The following is a 16,592-nucleotide window of genomic DNA, read 5'->3' as shown; positions in this document are numbered from 1 at the left end:
ATAACTGAAGTGAGGTAGTTTCCCAGCCGTGTATTTTCCCTGGTGATAAATAATAATTACTTCCCTCCAAATTCTCTTCAGACTGGCTTTTCCACTGTCTTCCAAATTCTTCCATACTTAAAATTCCTATTTATGTACAAAGCAGAAGAGGAAATGTCACCTCTATAACTAATAATGGTCTAAGGATGTCTCACTTTTGAAGGTGAGGAAGCTGAAAAGAAATCTTAAAATAGGATGTTATGAAGTTCTTGGTTTGCACTGAATTTAATTTGCTTGATTTTGAGCCAGAGTTCTCCAGGACACTTTGGAATTCTCGGTGATAAGATCTGTTGAGGTCAACCAGGTGCCTAGGAGCCACAGTGGATGTCACTGTAAGAATCTGACAGATCATCACTTGTGATGGATTCCAACTGATTCTGATTTAAACTGAGTAGCAACATGGCTCCATGCTGAAAATACTTACCCCTTATTATAACTGAAAATTATCTGTGCATATGCCTGCTCTGGAATGTACAAGATTTCTGCTTTGGAATGTGAAGGCTTTGGCCAGCAGCACCAAGACTCATGCTATATGAAAATCATAAACGGAAGAACACACATCCTCTGCCTCAGTGTTGCCTCTGCCATGTAAATCATGACTCTTATTGAAGCTTTTGTGAAGCATATTTTAAATAATTACTGGAGAGAAATTCTTTCACCTTCAAACAGCTGACTATATGCAGATCCTGTATATAGAGTGGTCTGATTTTGAAGAGACTGACTTGTGAAATTTTACTATTTTTTTTTCCTGTGAAATGCACTGTCAGCACAACTTGCAGTCCTCATGGACTCTCTGACCTCAAAGGTATTTTCCTCTCTCAGCCTTGTTGGTTTAAGTTTGTACAAATGCCCACCTTCCAGTAATACCACTCCCATTGCTGTAGCTTGGAACAGAGCAGGCAGGAGAGCCTCCCTGCATGGCTCCTGGTTGGACTAAAGGCTACACAGATGCTGGTAAATCTCAGTGGCCCCCAGGTCACAGGGACTGTAATATGCTGGAAAACATCATGCAGATACATGACACCATGGGAAGCAAGCAGTTTCAAGTCCTGATGCTGCAGCCAGATCTGCTCCAAGAGCCTACTGGAAAATTGAGCAGTTGAGGTCAGAGACCAGGCAAGGTGAGCCTATATGAAACAGGGCTCAGGTGAGGTACTCAGCTCCTTCAGTCTTAGATTAAAGGATTTAGTATTTCAGGTAACTCCAAAAAAAATTTCTACCAGGTCACGTGGTAATAAAAATTATCCCATATTGAAGGTAATTCAGTGCTCAAAGTCTAAGCAGTTGGTGATCCAAAGGAAAAGAGGACTGGCCATGATCTCACAAGCCTGGTGTACTTCCTGCTGGATAGTCATGCTTACCAAGTGGTACAAGAGTGTCCTGGGCAGAAAACACCCCCAACAGTAATGACAAATGAAAGAACCACATGACACGAGGCCCACAGGGGCAATATAACACTATGCATAGAACAGGCCTGCATCTCTGAACAAAATCTGAAGACCTAGACCTTAAACTGGGGTGATAGCACTGAAGCATCCCATGCTGCTGTTTTGGCTGTGAAAGCATTTCTGTGCAGCTCCTCCAACAATTAAGGGCTGCAGGGATATGATATTACTGGACTCTGTGTCCTTTTTTTCAAGGGTGATGATGTGCCTTTCCAGAACTCTTTAAGGAATCAGAACTACATACACTTACGACTGAAATGTCGTGACCTTTCACCATGGCTTCAATTTTGAAAGATCACTTTAATCTTGCAGTTTCAGATTATTCTTGCAGATTATGGGAGCAAAAGCAGCTGCAGTCAAACCCAAGGCTTCACCCTTGCAACATCAAGTAGTAATGTGGCTTGCTTACCTTTATAAAACACTGCTTCCTGCCTACAAAGTGGAAGATTCCAAACCCCAATTTTCATTAATAAGACCTGGTAATCAGCATCCCTGCGCCAATGCATTATTTTCTCTACGTCCCCAGTTCCTGGAGCTGTTTCTACAGTTACAGTTTTTCCATTCATTGCAGTAGTTTCTGGGGAGACCTAGGCTGGATATGTTTTGAGTGTTCTCTGCTACACACATTTCAGTAGACTTGTCTAATTTCTCAGATGAGAATGTCTGAGTATACACAATGGTCCACTTTTTAGGCAACTTCAACATGGAACACAAATTGTAGTTTCAGAACCACTCCATCAGCATCTTTTATGGAGATTCAAAAGAAGACTCCTTCCTACCCTCATGAGGGATACCTCAAAGCAGCAGGCAAACCCTGTGATCCTTGGGATTCTGACAGAACCCTAAATGACTTAGAAGGTCATCTTAAAAATAAGAAATAATGTTTTCAATTTAAAATGTACTATGTGCAGAGATGATAATTTGTAAAACACTGTAATGCATTGAAAAAGGCACCAAGCCTGTCAGAGGTCAAGGAGTGTCTAGATCATGTTTTTAGTCATATGGTTTAGTTTTAGGTAGTTCTGTGAGCAGCACAGTTGGACACAATGATCCTTACAGGTCCCTTTCAACTTGGTATTTTCTATGATTATATGAAAAAAATAAATGAATCATTATTTTAACATGAATGTCAAGGCAAACTATCTAGGAATGTGGAGGAGTCTGAAATACTCCACTCAATTGGACTTTGTACTGTTTGTTCTTCTGCCTCAAAAACAGAATAAGGAGGTGATTAAGGGTTTGTAAGAGCAATGCAGAAGAAGTTTGTTTTCATGTAAGTTCCCCCTTTTCACAGCAGCATCCCAAATACCACCTCACAAGCACAGGATGGGTAAAGGCACTTGGGACCAAAATATACAATCCTCTTCCAAGGATGATTCTCTCAAAGCTAGATGGGAAACTAATACATTGTAAGATTACAAACAGAAATGCTCGAATTTCTAATGATCACTTGACATTAGAAACTAAAAAGAAACTAAAGAGAAAAAACACATAATTTCAGTGGCAGCTTTCCTGGCCTTGCTGCCTTCAGAGGGCCACTGAATGCCTGTCAAAATTTAGAGGTTCAGTGTTTTCAAGAGGCAATAAGCTACTTGTAGTGAAATTTCAGTGATGTTTTAAATTTGGCACCTGTCACTGCTAAGATACTTGAGCCTCTTGCATGTTCCAAATCCCTACATCCTACTGTGATTCTAGGTCATGTTTTTGGTTACAGCATCAGCTGTGCTCACAAGCACAAGAACTACCATCGTTTTCCTCTACTTAAAAGCAGATGTGGTGCTGGATTGCTAGAGAGTGCTGAGAGGGGCTGCACTTTGGCAGGGACCACAAGAGGTAGGGAACTGCAGCACACTATTAGGAACAGAAGTGGAAGTCTCATTGCAGAAAAGTCTTTCTGAGACCTGACAAGGTAATTCCAATGAGGTTTGCCTGTCCTGTGCTGGTGAGCTCTTGGACTGGGAACTAAGGAGCAAGTGCCTTTAAGTTGGACTCCTGGTTTTTCCAGAAGATTAATCTGCAGCTTGGCTATACCACTTGCTTACTCTTGTGAGACAAAAGGACTCGCAATGAGAGAATTTTCTATAGGGAAGTCATTCAGGCCATTAAAAAACGTGATGTTTGCTTAGGAAAGTCTGTAGCAAAAAAAGTGTTAAAACATCAGTGACTTTCAAGACAAATGCTCCTTAGTTCATGAATATGCCCTTCTCTCAAAAATATTAAAAGGTCACTATTAGACAATAAGGAAACAACACAATCTCCAGGAACTAGCATTGAAGGTGTTTGCATTTCACAGAAGGATGAGGGAGAAGAACAGAAGAGCAGCTCTGCCTTTTGTGTCCTGGGTGCAAAGGGAGGTTCGTGCACCTCAGACCACTGGCCCTGAGGAACTGTGCTAAGTTAGCTCTGCTCTGAGGCAGAGCACAGACCCCCAGTGCTCCTCTCAGCCCCTACTGCTCCACGACACCATCTCAGTACAGCCTGCTGTACGTACAGCTAATGACTGCAAGTACAAGCAGAGCACTTACCAACTGTGCCTAGCAAATACTATAATATAGTACATTTCCTAAAATGTCAGGCTTAGAGGGCCCTGTGGGTTCACAGTAAATGAGAGCAGGCCAGGGGGAGCAAGTGCAAAGGATCCAGGCCCAGCAGTGGAGGAGCTGCCAAAAGCTCCCGGGGAGTCTGTGCTTTCTCCACTCAGGCTTTGTGGGGCTGCCTTGGGAGCAGCCCGTGCCTTTCCCATATCTGCTGCAGTAGTTATCTTTATCTTCAAATATTTCAATTAATTACCAGCTTCTCAAGTTCAGGAACTATTTTACCTTACTCAAATAGTTTATTTAAAAATATATATATATATATAATATTCTCCAATTCAGAAAAGGATAGAACTTCCCACAATGTAACATTTTTTTATATATATATATAAAATATTTATGCATTCAGTGAATGGAAACAGTTTTACTGTATACATTTTTAATGTTGTACTCTATGCAAATCTGCATTATCTAAAAATATACCGTACTTCTGTAAATCAAAACAAGCAGGGCAAAACCACTGTAGCTGTGCTCTGGGTTATAATATGTAACAGAAATGATAAGGAAGTTTTAGTTTTGAATTTAAGAACTCACAAACAATATTTTACTTTGTGAGCACATAAATAGAAGACTGAATACATTCTTGCTTTGTTAAGCTGAACTGCAGTAGAGGTTACAAAATGTAAATATATTTAATTTTCAGTATTTCAGTGTTTCCAAGTCCACCTTTCATGATAGTGTTAAATAAAACATGGTCCTATCCTTCCAAACATTTCAACACTCTTTAAAAAACAAAAACAAACAAACAAAATTTTAAAGTGAAATGTCCTCCTTCATTGAAGTGTTAGATCATATTTTAAATTACTGCACTCCCACACAATATTTTATATATATATATATTCTAAATATATATATATATTTATATATATATATATAAAGAGACCAAATAGGAGACTACATTTTTTACTGTCAATATGTTTAACATCACATACTGTAGTTGTATAAAACATGCATTTTCTGGGATAATTATGAACACATCATGAATGAGCCCACATAAATTATTTTTTTGTACAACTCCAAGTTAAAAAAACAAAATCAGATTAAGTGCCTCTGAGGCCCTTTCTTCCCAGCTATCAGTTCTCAAAACACACTACTGAAATATTTATCTATGCCTACAGCTATGTGCTAGAGAACCAGATTACAACTTTAAAATACATCTACAGTATGTTTTACTTTTCTTAAAGTTTGTGACAGTCCTCGGATATTGTGTTGTGAAATGTAAAAATAGTCACAGATTCTTTTGTTTTCCAGAAATAAAAAAAACCCCACATCTAGAAGAGTATGCAAAAACAAGGCAAAATGAAGTTTCATAGCACTTAATGAGGGTTAATGTAAGTCAATAACTAGTATTGAGGTTTGTAAGAAGGGCTGGATGAGCAGTTACATGTACAAGCAAATGGTCTGGTAAATCCCATCCTCTCAGACATTATTTCTGTAACCAACACTTCTCCACCCTTAAAACCAGTCGATATACATTCAAAATAGGTTGAAACTGATAAACTTACTAGGTGTAAAAATAGTGCACTATTATTTCTGCCACAAAGCAAAACTGCATCCTAGGAGCTGGTAAACTTTCTTTTTCCTTAAATAGAAAGAATGGGCAACAAAAACTTGAAAACAAATTAAATTAAGGCAATTAGGTAAAAGGGGACTGCCCATGATGACATAGCTGAAACTAGTATATATTTCAAACCTATACTAGCTGCTGAACACTGACATGCAGCTTCTGATAGATGTGTATGAATGATATAAACTTCAACATTATGGCTTTATACAAGTGCATAGTTGCAACTGCAATAAGTAACGGTATCTGATTAATAAGCATAAAAAAATAAAGTGGAAAGATTTTTAAAACCCTCTTGCAGTATTACAGTACAATATATATACACAGTATAATGGTCACTTCTTACAGATGCAGTCTATATCACTATGGTGGATCTTCCTCTGGTTCTACTTGCAGACGTGCTGGTGGCATCTTTACGAAAGCTGAAAAGTCAGTTTCTTCCATTTCAATACTCATTCCTCTTGATCCTTTTATGAAATGTAGTGTATGTGTCTTGCCAAGAAAGCTTTTGTGGAACAGAGTTTGAAAGGTTACTTAACATATCCTTTGACTATTTACCAACCATTCCTCAACTGATCAGTCACTCAGGAGAATACAGGAAAACCCTCAGAGATTAGTAATTTATATTGCAGCAAAAATGTAAACCTCTGATATATATAGCACAATCTCTCAGGAAAATATATATTTTTAATATATTTTGGGATATGTTTCAGTCTTGCTGTAACAGGAAGAAAATTATCACCTTGACCATGTCTGCATTCACGGAAAGCAGTTAGCTGAAAAAGAAGCAGGAAGTTTGGTCAGTAAATGCAACAAATGTAAATCTGACAAAAATACACTTCTTCAAAGTCTTCATTTAAGATGGGTTCATCATCATACTTGTGAGAAGCACCTTTCCTCTGCATCCAACATTACTTCAGTACAGCACATCCTTATCCACTGTAATCCCATATCAATTAAACCCCCTTGTAATACATGAGGGTAAAGTACAATATGCACAGTGTAAGAGTTCCTTCTAAAGGATTAGTGATCAGTAAGCTTTTAATGCACAAAGATGCAGTATATTTAATTAACGTAATGCTCGTTACTGTGAACACTAAGCCAGTTAAGTTCTGCAGGAGCTGGTTCCTCAGTTCCCTGAGCACACAGCTGAGGAACAGCCTCAGTGCCACTGTTATACAGCTGAGACACATCTCACATACTGTTTAAAACAGTTCTTAGGCATTTAATATTTAGGTTTTTTCTGTATAAATGTAAGATTGCATCAAAGTGTGAAATGAACGGATACTGAAGTCTATAAAATAGGAAAAGCTATTTGCACTACATCCAAAATTAAGCCATGGGACAAATCAGATCACTGCAATGGCCAGATCTTTCTAAAGCAGTCAAGGAAACCACATCACAGAAGCTGCAAACCTGTTTGTTTACATAGTTTTCAAATGCATGGTTAGGTACCCAGAAAGCACAGCACTGCAAAGGAAAGCCAAGTCAAATTCACTTCACAACAGAGGTAGAAAAGCAAAAGGCAGAACTCCAGTGATTTCATGTCTGCTAGCCATAGACCAGTCAGTTTATATTCAAAGCTTAAAAATGAAAAGTGTGTGTAAAAACTAAGTCTATTTCAGCTAAACATCCAACTGCTATCATCTCCCTTTTATCCTTCAAAAAACCTCTTGCTGAGGTTAGCAGTATTAGCATTAGAGATGAGCAATGAAAACAGCAGGTTTGGGTTGGTTTTTTTTTCAGGCAGGCAGACATGAATTTAAAAAAAAAAAAAAAAAAAAAAAAAAGATCTAAAATTAGAAAAAATAGAAACACTGACAAAGGCAACAACTTTGTTTTAATGAAAATGACTCCTCTAAAAGTTCAATATGATGAATAGAATCTCATTTTTCTGTTTAAAATATTAAAATGAGATCTTGTATTTTCTCTGCTTTGAGAAACAAACTCCAACATAGCATGCTGTATTCAAAGGCAAACAAATCCATTCCTCTCTGTTTAGATTTACCCCTTATAATTCTTCAGAAATCAAAAACATCGTCATCATCATCATCATCACCATCAATATCATCAACATCATCAAAGGACCAATCCCAGTCCTTAAATGCCAGATCAAGTAATCTGCAACAGGAGGGTTTGATGTTTAATGAGTGTCACACTTCTGTAAATGAGTTGAAAATTCCTTTTGCTATCACTAAACCTTTTTAACTGTTTAAGACTGTTTAAGGTCAGTGGGTTTGCTGCTTTGCCTATCATGAGTATGAAGATTTAGTTAGTGTTCATGTAAGTTAAGAATATTGCATTCATTGCAAATTCATCTCAAAAGCAATTCCATTCAGTATAGAAAACTTACCATATTGATTTTTTCCCCTAGAATTTCAGTAGGAAAGACCAGCATGTACCTTTTATAAAATTATCTGCTTTCTGTTTTGTTGCTGTTCTTGTTAACTGAGGTGGTTTTATGCCCTCCTGCTATTCCCTTCCAGACAATAATGCAAACCTAACAATTTTTCCAATAAAATCAAGTGATTTTGAGTGCTGAAAAGAACACTGAATAAGATAGCTTTATCTGAATGTACAAACTTAACAGGATTTGACTGTATCCCAAATACAGGGTGATTACACTGTACAGCTACTCTGTAGCTCATTATTTAAAGTTAAGCAATGCCAAAAAAGAGGATTTATCAACTTGTCTAGGCCTCCCTGTCTGTGCTCCTTGTATGGTCACTATAGAGCAAAGAAGGCATGCAGGCAACCCCTGTTAGCAAATGAGTCATTTTACTTATCTGAGGCATTTATTTTGGGATGGGGTGAATCATTGTCTAGAAGCACTCATCCCTTTCTGTTGTAATATCTTAAGTACTAACTTTACAACTGCTACAGCTACAACAAACGAAATCCTGCCTAGTCATCTCTCCAGTGAGCTGGAAGGATCCTAATGAGGGTTGTATGCCAAGCATAGGATGCAAGCATGGAACCCTTACCCTAAAACAGCATCAATATAAACATGCTACATTGTTTAATACAGTTAATCACATGTCTTAAACAAAATGGATTTCAGGGCAATTTGGATTTTCAGGCTTTAAACTATTTAAACTTTTAAATGTCATATAGCCCTGAAAAGGCTCAATGTTAATTTTTTACATGAACTATGGCTATTACACTTACACAATTTATTAGGAAGTAAAATACATTAAAGTTGTCTTTTTTTCAATTTGGAATTATCCATTTGGCACAATCCAACCAAATGGCTAAGCAGAAATTATATGTCTCTAAGAAAAACTGGCTTTCCCTTTCGTAAATCATCACAAAGAAAAACAGCCATGAAAACCTTGAAGAAACCATGACTATGTGAAATTCCTAGCAGGACAACATTTTTAGAACAAGGCAGTTTAGAAGGGACCTCAGGAGGTTTCTAGCCCAACCTCCTGTTCAAAGCAGGGTCAGATGCTAATGAATCTTGAGCCCAAGCTGCTCAAGGTGTCCTGTCAGGTGTTGAGAGCCTCCACGGACAGAGCCTGTCCAGCCTCCCTCTCTGCACTGGCTTTTCCTTCTATCCAGCTGGAGTGCCTCCTGGCTCAAGTGAGCCCCTTGTTTCTCAGCCACTGATGAGCCTGGCTCTGTCTCCTGGACACCCTCCCCACAGGCTGCTCTGGAGCCCTTGGACATGCCCATCATCTGGGCTGAACAAGGCCAGCTCCCTCAGACATCTGCTCTGACCATCCTGGTGGCCTCTTCTTGGTCCTTCCCCAGTGTGTTAACGTCTGGCTGGAATTTGGGGGCTCAGAGGTGGAGGCAGTTTTGTGCTGCAGACTGTGGAGTGAACAGAGGGGTATAATCTCTCCCCTCAGCCATCCAGCTGTGCTCCCCTTGTTCTCAGAGCTTGTCTGGCTGCTAGCACCCACTGCTCAGTCCCTAGATTGAACTGGCAACTACATCTTCATTCTTAATAAAGTTCATAAAGGAAAATCAATTATTTCACATATAGCCTCATAGAAGCAACACGGAGATATAAATTTGCCATAGCAATTAGTTTTTATGAGTATGTGGTTTCTAATTAAAGGTGTTTAAATCCATACAAATTTCCACTGGTTTGACAGACCTGCATTAGTCAGGTAATAGGTGACATGACCTCACAGAACTACACTTTGCATCTGTTAGGCACATTTGCAAGGCTAACTTGGAAACTTAAACTGAAAAATTACATGCTTTTTACACAAAAATATTAATCCTCTTCCTTTTCCCAGCAGTATAGAATGGTAAATACTGTGCTATGAAAGCATTTTGTAACAAAGTTCAAGACTTAAAAAACTGTATTGGAAGGAGAAGAATTATTTTCAGAACATCTAAGAACAGCTAAAGAAAAAAACCCCAGAATTTATAATATACCTTTATAGGTTAACAGCAAGAAACAGAGTAACATCATTAAGTTAGACTGTAAACAGTATGCAGAAGAAAAGTAATCTACTTGTGCCCCAAACTGTCATTAATGTTTCCTTGATTCATGCTTCAGTCCTGTCACTGATATTTTGGTTAGTTTTGCACAAAGAAACTCTCTTTTAAATATGTAAATTAAATCAGCAAAAATTAGACTATATGAAGATGGGGAGGGAAGCGAAATTAAATTACTCTAAGTCCTTTCACTACACATTTCCACCCATTAAATACCAGCATCTGTTTAAGATCTAACTCTTCATAGCATAAGCATGTTCTGCTGTAATAGCAGCATCACAGCTTCCCTGCATTCCCCACTGTAACTCTGGCCACTCATCCAGCCCAGGTCTCACCCAGCTGAGATACTGGTGCCAGTATGGTCACAGAAAAAAGGACAACAATCCTGTCTAGGCACTGCCCCATTACCTCTCTGGGGAAAAATGTTAAGTCTTTGCTAAACTGGAATACTGCAATGAAAAAAGTAAGTTAGACCAACCTTTTCACAGGCTGCTAGCACTGGGAACTAACAGAAGCAAATAAAAGCTAGTAGTGCAGGTGATGAAAAAAGCAAACTGGGAAAAAACCAGAAACTCTGCACTGTGCAATCATATAAACACTACCTGCAGAATGCTATCAACTTCCACAGCACAGCATATACAATTCTGCTCCTTAGAAGTGATCAGTAGTAAATAACCAATTATTGTATGGACAATTTCTACCAAATCAGAACAATCTGATAAAACTGTTCTTTTAAGAATAAGACAGTAGCATGAGTCCTTCTACCTGAATAAGAAATTGAAACCAACTGTAGAAAAACATGTAGAACAACAAATTAAATAGCAGCTCTTGTGTCACCTTGGTTTGTTTGGAGGAAGCTGTCGACTTGGTCGTCTGATGGATTGGTTTGGCTGTACCTTCATGGAAGTTCTGGGAGAAGATCGAGCAAAGGGGTCTGGTGCTGGAGGCTTCTTGGGTATTTTTTTCACCAGTCGACTCACCCATTTTTGCTGCTCTTCTGTAGAATTTGCCAACAGTAGTAGATTCTTTGCCGTAGAAATATCATAGTACACTGTAATAAGATTTTAAAAATGGAAATGAGTATTTTTTTTATTATTCTAAACATGGCCCCACATCAAAAATTAGCTGTCTGATTAGCATACTCATATGCATACTCAATGCAGAGAAATCAGCAGAGAGGTCAAAAGCAAAATGAACTAGTAGGTTTCCTGGCTGCTGACAGTGCCTCCTCCTTACATTTGGAGAGTCACAACTCTATACTGTGAAAGACACACATTCATGTGGAAGAAAACACAGATAATACTGAGAGGAGTCATGAGACTAAGACATTATATAAGGTTGAGTCACAAGGAGCAACCTTCACCAAATGTAACCCCTTCCATAGCACTCGTTTCCCACAGCAGGAGCACAAGACACAGTGTGAGCACCTTACAAACACCACGCTCTGCTGCACGAGGATAACAACACCACAGGTGTGTGCTCTCCACAGCCACATGCCATGAACTCAAAGCAGTGACCCGCATGGAGACGCCCTCGGAAGGGGGCTGACTGCCATGTTCTAATAAAAGACAAAGCAACCTTTTTGTTTAGTTGGTGTCAGACCATTATTAGAATCCTCTGATCTATCAGAATGCCTTGTGAATCCAGTATTATCTACATATTCAAATATTTGCTATTTACCTTTGCAAGGCGCTATAATCTCTTCTTTTTTATCCATGTGATCTTTGTGACATTTGATATGGCAGCGGCGACACTCAAGAGCAGGAGGAGGTTTAAACATGTGCCACAGTGGCTTCATACAAGCTTCACAATTGGTTGGGAAGTGGTAAAGAGTAGGTATAAATTCATGTCCTTTGTGACAAATGTAATTTGACTTCTCTCCCATGGGCTCTACAGGAAATTCCTGTTCCTTTTTGCTCTCTCCTTCATTAGCATATAGGATCTAGAATGAAAGCAAAATGATCTCAGTATTCCTAGATGACAAATATAAACTCAGAGGTATTATCTAAACACAAAGATTGAAAAAGTACACTAGGAATGATTTTTCAATGACTGTTTAGTAAGTATTTCAGACAATGTCTGAAATGCCATGTCTGTTACACTAGAAACATTAATTTATTAATGAATACCTGGAATATCCTAGGAATTTCCTTGGAATCTGCTCTGTACACATCCGTCTGAGTGACTGGTCGGACGTGGAAGAGTTTGCTACAGGAAATTGTTTCAATAAGTACAAAAATTAATGTTGCCACAATGATAAATGTGACAGATTAACTTACCATACAACACATCACATTAAGACTTAGAGCCATTTTTTGTACATTTGTACAGATTTCTAATCACTTGGTAAAGCCCTATCTTTCAACCCTGCACATGAGCCCCCAAAAACCCTAAATAAAAAGAAGTCACAAAGCTGTATTTGCAGAAGCACTGGGAAACCGTCATCATGTTTATGGCTGCTGGCACCTTTATACCACAATCCTGTCCCAATGTTCTGAATAGCCACATTCTGCATTTATTAAGAAAATTAATTAACTATATAACCCATATAAGGCCATGTCGTAAAAGAAAATACACAATACTGAAAATTGTATCTGCTCTGCTACAGTTTTCTTTACATGCTTTGCTCCCAAATGTGTGTGAGCAAGTCTAGCTGAGCTAGTGGAGGCACCAGGGCTCAGTGCAGCTCCCTGGATCAGCCTGAGCACCACACTGCTCCTCCTGCACCAATGCCTACAGCAAACCCCACTCTTCACAAGTGTGTACCCAAGGGCCCAGCTCTATAGATCAGATTTTAAGAAGTCATCTTCCCCTGTGATGTTGTGCTCCCAGACTGGACCTCAAAAGGCCCTTTGGTCACAGGTCTTTCCAACAGATTTCACTTACAAATCAGAAGGAATCACACATGGCAATACTTACTCTATATCCAATACCATATGGGGATTAGATTGTTCTTTGTCTTGTTCACTGTCATAGAACAGGATCTTCTTGCTGCTTACAATTACATACTGTTAGGAGACAAAAGGATAAAATATGTTTTAATCCAGCTCATTGAAGATGTCAAATATGCCAGAGCAATTATATGCTACATATGTTGTAGCAATATTTTTCTACAATTTGATTAAATAGCACCTAAGTGGACAATAGTAGTACTGTATACTAAATCCATGCCAAGGAAGTCATTGTATAGCAAACAAAATTCTTGATAAATCCAATTATATTATCAGATTAACTGATTTTTAAACATATTTAAATACTGATGAAGAAACAAAAATGAAAGTCTGGAAGAAAGGAGGACATAAGCTTTTCCTTTCTATTTTATTGATTTAATTTTCACTTGGACTGCTAGAGTGAGTAAGTGTCATCCTCTGCCTATTTCATGTGTGCAGGTCACAACTAATAGGGATCATACTTAAAAAGATCACTATTACACTTACCAGAATAGCTAGCAATGTTCACTAAAAAGCTAATTACCTAAAAAATGTCCTATTTCCAGAATTTTGCCTAGAATTAACTGTATGACAGCAGTAAGGAAATTTGTATGAAAATGTGTGTTACATTTTGGACAAAGAATCATCAAAGAGGTTACTGAGAAGCAGTAAAAAAATGAAGGCTGCACAAGGCAGAAGAAGTAGGTTTTAGTTTTGTCTCCTAAATAAAGAAATTGTCAAAAGCACCTGCTTCTAGATTCTACCTAATTCCAGCTATGTAATACTGCTGGGAATGCTTATGGCATGTATAATCATTTGAAGATCACGAATCACTGTTCTCACTTCTGGCTATACAAAGAGGTGTCTTAAACTATTGCAATTGTCTTAAGCTGCTCCTCTCAGATGTAGCTATACCAGCTAACATATTTTATACATTTAAGTAATGAGACAACACATATCAAAGAAAAACTGAAGTGTTGAAAACAGCAAGTTTAAAGTTGAGACAACGCATGAAACAAACTCATAAATCTAGTTTTCTTACCTTTTTAACCCATCCAAATTTTTTAGTGTTATTTCTAACCGGCATTGATAGCCAGCCTTCCAATCTTGATTCTGAAAAACAGATATGTATTCAAGAACAGACAAAACATTTTTGAGACTACTGTGCATTTTAGAAATTATTGAACATCAATAATAAAGCAAGAGAGCAAACATGAGAAGATGAACTATTTAACAGCACAAGATCTTGCGAAGTTTATCATGGTAAATGTTCAGGAATACATTAAATAATGTACCCCTGAATACAGCCAATAACTAGCAATGCAATCACAAAGTAGTAGAAGAGGAGGGGGAAGAACAAACTTGCAATTATAGCACACACATTTGCTTTAGTAATTTTTTCAAGTCTTAAAAGCCTTTTGTCTACTGACCTTTATCTTTTACAACAGCACCTAAAGATATTAGTACAGACCACACAACATCAAATCCAAGACCAAAAAAGGCAAATTACCACTACAAATAACCCATATAACCTATATGCTGGGGGAAAATGTCATTCTAATTCATACTTTTTGGTCTGTAAATATTTCATTTCTCTAATTCTGCTTGTTAGGCTTTTTAATCCAAAATAAGTAATTTTTGGCTAACCCTTAGGCCTTGCCCGAATTCAACTGCCCTTTCACACCCTTACAGTATTTTATATTACACTGGCACATTTGTCAGATTTCATTCATCAGGAGTATTGAGAGCTCAGCTGTTGTTTGACACATTTCAATGCTGTTGGTGACCTATTTTAATACACATATCAAGTACATTAAACAGTTCTGTAACGTCCTTTGCCTCATACCTGCCACCTTATATTGTTCCTTTCAACTACACCTTATAGAAAGTGTAGCAAGCATAATGTTGATGCAAAAAATAGTCTATCCCATATCCAGGAAGCACATGTAGGGCAAAAAAATATGCATGTTTTTCCTATTTCCTAAAATATTATTTTCCTATTTTTCTCTGTAACCTGTTTAAATTAGACAAAACGAGAGCTTCTGATTAGACTTCTTCACTTCTAGTGAAGATCAGAAAAAGGGCAGAATATTCCAAACTTCTCACAATACATGCTCATAAACACTAAGAGGGAAAAAGAACAGAAGACACTCTACTACCTCAAATCTTTTGTAGTTATGTCAATAAAAAATCCCAGCTTAGCTATGATTTTTACTTTAGAACAAAGCAAATCCAAATGCACATACCACAACATGAGCTAACAAGGAATAAAATATGTATGTATGTTGGTTTTCTTTCACTAGAAGCTTCAAAGCAGAAACCAGAGAATGAGGAAAATAGAGGAAATACATTATTCTTTACTCTAGTTTGATGAAGTAATGTCAAAATACCAAAAGAGGTTCTATCTTCAGTACAAGGTATTCACACTTTAAAGAACCTCATGTGAAATACAGAAATTTAAATGCAATAAACTCTAACCTCAATAACCTCAAACCTCTAACATTAACACTAAACAGAAGCTTTGTGAAAAGAATGCATGTGTAGTCATATAAAATGAATAAAGAATTAGTAAAACAGGGTCTTATTCATATCTTTAAGGCAAAACAATGTAATACTCAAAACAATTAATTTCTACAAGAAAATCATGTATGTTTAAATATGAGGAATTAGATGTTTCCACACTTCACTTAAACAGGAATATGTGACTTTTTGGTATCCAGTATTTTAGGGTCATACAGAGAGCTGCAGATACTGTGTGGAGGCTATCTTGAAAACAAGCCATAAGGCTCAATTACTCAATGCCTCAATAAAAATGGTAGGTTTGTAACTGTCAGCAAGCATTTGCAAACATTTAGAGAAAACAGGCCAGTTATTTGTTCATGCAAACTTTCTCATGCCTTTGATGGCAACATTTACTGTCACTGCAGCATGTTATCTGTCAGATTTGGTTAATGTTTATTTAATTATGTATTAATAGTGTTAGTTCTGAACCAGAGAAATTGACACAAAAAGAACAAAACCAAACAGTGCTCAGGGATGTCACCTGTGCTATCAACTTCTGTAGGGCTGTGGGAACAAGACAAAGGTTCTTCCTCTGAGTCAGAATCGGAATCAAGAAGCATGCGAGAACTGGAAGGCTTAGTGGCAATACTGACAGAGGTGGAAGAGTGCTGATAGGTAAAGGACATGGATTCCATAGTGTGGGATTGAGTGATATGGACTGAACATAAAGCACAAAGGAGGAAAAGTAGAAAAGAAGTCAAAACAGAATCTCTACAAGAGTATTAGTTTTACATTTCATCACACAGCAATTGCTAAGTAACTGCCAAAGTAAAGTGAAAAAAATATTTAGTTCTAATGGAGCACAATAGAGTTTTTAAAAAAGTCTTTAAATAAATGAAAGGTGAAGTAGCACAACAGACAGATATAGTTAGCAGGTGAACAAATGATCACTATCAAAGAATCGATAAGACACTAGAAATAGATGAAGATGAAAATCACAGATTCATCAGGCCATCAATATTATAGTCCAGTTTCTATGGTAAAACTCTAGTATAAACCCAGTTAA

The 16,592-nt window shown here is 37.7% G+C and overlaps 1 protein-coding gene across 5 annotated transcripts in view; it reads right to left on the bottom strand.

The window, feature by feature from the left end:
• Window positions 1-870: 870 nt before the first annotated feature.
• The window catches only part of ROCK2 (Rho associated coiled-coil containing protein kinase 2), a 98,317-nt gene continuing 82,595 nt past the window's right edge, over window positions 871-16,592 (bottom strand). For 2 of the 5 annotated variants that reach the window (XM_079298065.1, XM_079298066.1), the window contains 8 exons: window positions 16,068-16,244; window positions 14,067-14,137; window positions 13,014-13,102; window positions 12,224-12,302; window positions 11,775-12,036; window positions 10,932-11,145; window positions 7,651-7,763; window positions 871-6,418 (listed from right to left, as the gene is read on the bottom strand). In XM_079298065.1, coding sequence (XP_079154191.1) covers window positions 7,664-7,763; window positions 10,932-11,145; window positions 11,775-12,036; window positions 12,224-12,302; window positions 13,014-13,102; window positions 14,067-14,137; window positions 16,068-16,244 — 992 coding nt within the window. In that variant the 3' untranslated portion in view covers window positions 871-6,418; window positions 7,651-7,663. The remainder of the gene's footprint in view (window positions 6,419-7,650; window positions 7,764-10,931; window positions 11,146-11,774; window positions 12,037-12,223; window positions 12,303-13,013; window positions 13,103-14,066; window positions 14,138-16,067; window positions 16,245-16,592) is intronic. The other 3 variants (XM_079298068.1, XM_079298069.1, XM_079298067.1) reach the window with 2 other exon arrangements.

This window comes from Erithacus rubecula (assembly GCF_903797595.1).
Source record: "Erithacus rubecula genome assembly, chromosome: 2".
Classification (NCBI taxonomy): Eukaryota; Metazoa; Chordata; class Aves; order Passeriformes; family Muscicapidae; genus Erithacus; species Erithacus rubecula.
The sequence above is the reverse complement of the archived record's forward strand: the minus strand, read 5'-3'. Positions and strand labels throughout refer to the sequence as shown.